General features: G+C 47.5%; 1 protein-coding gene across 1 annotated transcript; it reads right to left on the bottom strand.

The window, feature by feature from the left end:
• Positions 1-380: 380 nt before the first annotated feature.
• LOC135702772 (large ribosomal subunit protein eL15) lies at positions 381-1,543 on the bottom strand. The gene is made up of 2 exons (XM_065223810.1): positions 1,047-1,543; positions 381-836 (listed from the first exon to the last, which is right to left on the bottom strand). Exons 1-2 carry the CDS (start codon positions 1,353-1,355, stop codon positions 531-533), a joined length of 615 nt encoding a protein of 204 aa, XP_065079882.1. The 5' UTR covers positions 1,356-1,543; the 3' UTR covers positions 381-530.
• Positions 1,544-1,914: the final 371 nt, after the last annotated feature.

The raw sequence follows: 1,914 nt of genomic DNA, 5'->3' as shown, positions 1-1,914 counted from the left end.
AGTGCGAGCTTCCGTCTAATCGTCTTGGTGTCTTCCGTGCACTTATTTCTTATGATGCAAGCAATAAGTTCTTCGAAGACACCACAACGATTTGACGCAAATGTGCACTTTTATCATACTCCAGTTTCAGATGCAATCAGCAATAATATTATAAAATATTTATGAGTCGTTAAAACTCAAATGACCCGAATGTTTTTATGCCTTGGATTTTAATAAAATGCTAGATCCGGATAATTCAAAATTGTCCTATACACGAAACTTTAAATTGAAATACGATCCAGAATCTTACATGTTATCGAACTTACACAAAGGACAGGCACATTTGCAGTAATTGCAGATTTTCGAATCAAAGTGATAACATATTGGATTTTAAGCTTTTCGTACATTGATTTATTCCCTTATACAAACAGTATCCATTTGCACAATGTTATTATCCAGATGAAAATACAGCAGAAAACAATAGCAGCATCCGTTAAGCCACCGCCGCTGCAGCAGCAACGGCCTTAACAATCGCCACCACCGGCACCGGCTTAACGGTAACGGCGCATGTGCAGACGGTTGCGACGACGCCAGCACGCCCGCCGGGATCCTCCGATGGTCTGAGCGTAGCGGTAGCCCTTGCCCAGTCCACGGCTGCTCTTGCCGGCCGAGGTAAGACCACGCAGTTCACGGTGCTTGTGCACGGCCCGGGTGATCCAGTTGATCTTAGCATCACGACGGATGGCATTGTGGGCGATGTCGACCATGATGACCTCGAAGTACTTGTAGGCGGCATCCTGGGCAATCCAGTAGGAGTTCAACACACGGAGACCTCCCACACGACGGCCAACACGTTCCTATTTGGAATAAGAGGAAAACAAAAAACGTTAGTTAATGTACCAATGATGGAATACTCATACTCTTGCTATTGATGAAATCGAAATGTCAGACATCCAAGGAAGAAAAAGCCTTCATCGTAGAACTCAGTGTGAAGTTGTGAATAAACGTCATCATGATAGGGGGGGAATAATGACCCTCGTAACATCCATAAGCCCAAGAAAACTTACCTCAGCGACGGATTGCAGACAACGGTACGGCTTCAGCTGGTTGACACCATGGCTCTTGGGCTTACCGTAGGTGCAACCCTTGGCGACTGGGCGCTTGCGGCCACCACGGCGCACACGGATGCGGAAGATCGAGAAACCCGGCTTGGCCTTGTAGCCCAGGCGACGAGCCTTGTCCGGGCGGGATGGCCTTGGAGCACGGTGGAACTTGGTCAGCTGGCGGTATTGCCAGACGCGGACACGCAGCAGATAGCGCATGACATCGCTCTGCTTCTTACGGTACAATTCCTGCACGTAACGATAGGCTCCCATCTTGAGCTAATGAGTGAGGATAGACCCTAGTAACGAAATCAAGTATTTGTTGATGATCAGAAGTCACATCATCGGGCTATCTCACTGCCTCCCGGGAGGCGGGGACACAATGCCCCGCCATCCCCCGGGGTAACTGGCAGTATTGAAGCGGGCCGAGACGAAACCATTTCTTCCCTATATAAAAGAGCTGTAACGGAACCGGAGATTAGTCTCAATTCACCTAGAAAGGAAACACAGACATCAAATTTGTCCGAAAATGGTTCTCTCATGTGTTTGCTTCAGAAGCATGTTATTTTCCGTGTCATTCCAGAGCACTTCGGAGGGGTGCATGGCCATGCTATGATCATCATTAGGTAAACAATGAGAGAAAGCCAAAAGATCCGTAATCTCGTATTCCGGTCGGCCCCCAGAGGGTGCTATTGGTTCCGCAGCCCGATTTTTTTTTAGAAAAAAGTACATACCTGACTATCCTGAAACAGAAACAGAAAAAAAGACAAAATTAGTTTACAGCCGATTTGAGATGAAGATGGCTGCCACGAAGGCGCCGAACACGCGGTTT

Source organism: Ochlerotatus camptorhynchus, unplaced genomic scaffold (genome assembly GCF_037179485.1).
Source record: "Ochlerotatus camptorhynchus isolate MF236.1 unplaced genomic scaffold, CSIRO-AGI_Acam_v1.1 ptg000197l, whole genome shotgun sequence".
NCBI classification, from domain to species: Eukaryota; Metazoa; Arthropoda; class Insecta; order Diptera; family Culicidae; genus Ochlerotatus; species Ochlerotatus camptorhynchus.
This window is presented reverse-complemented; position numbering and strand designations above follow the sequence as displayed.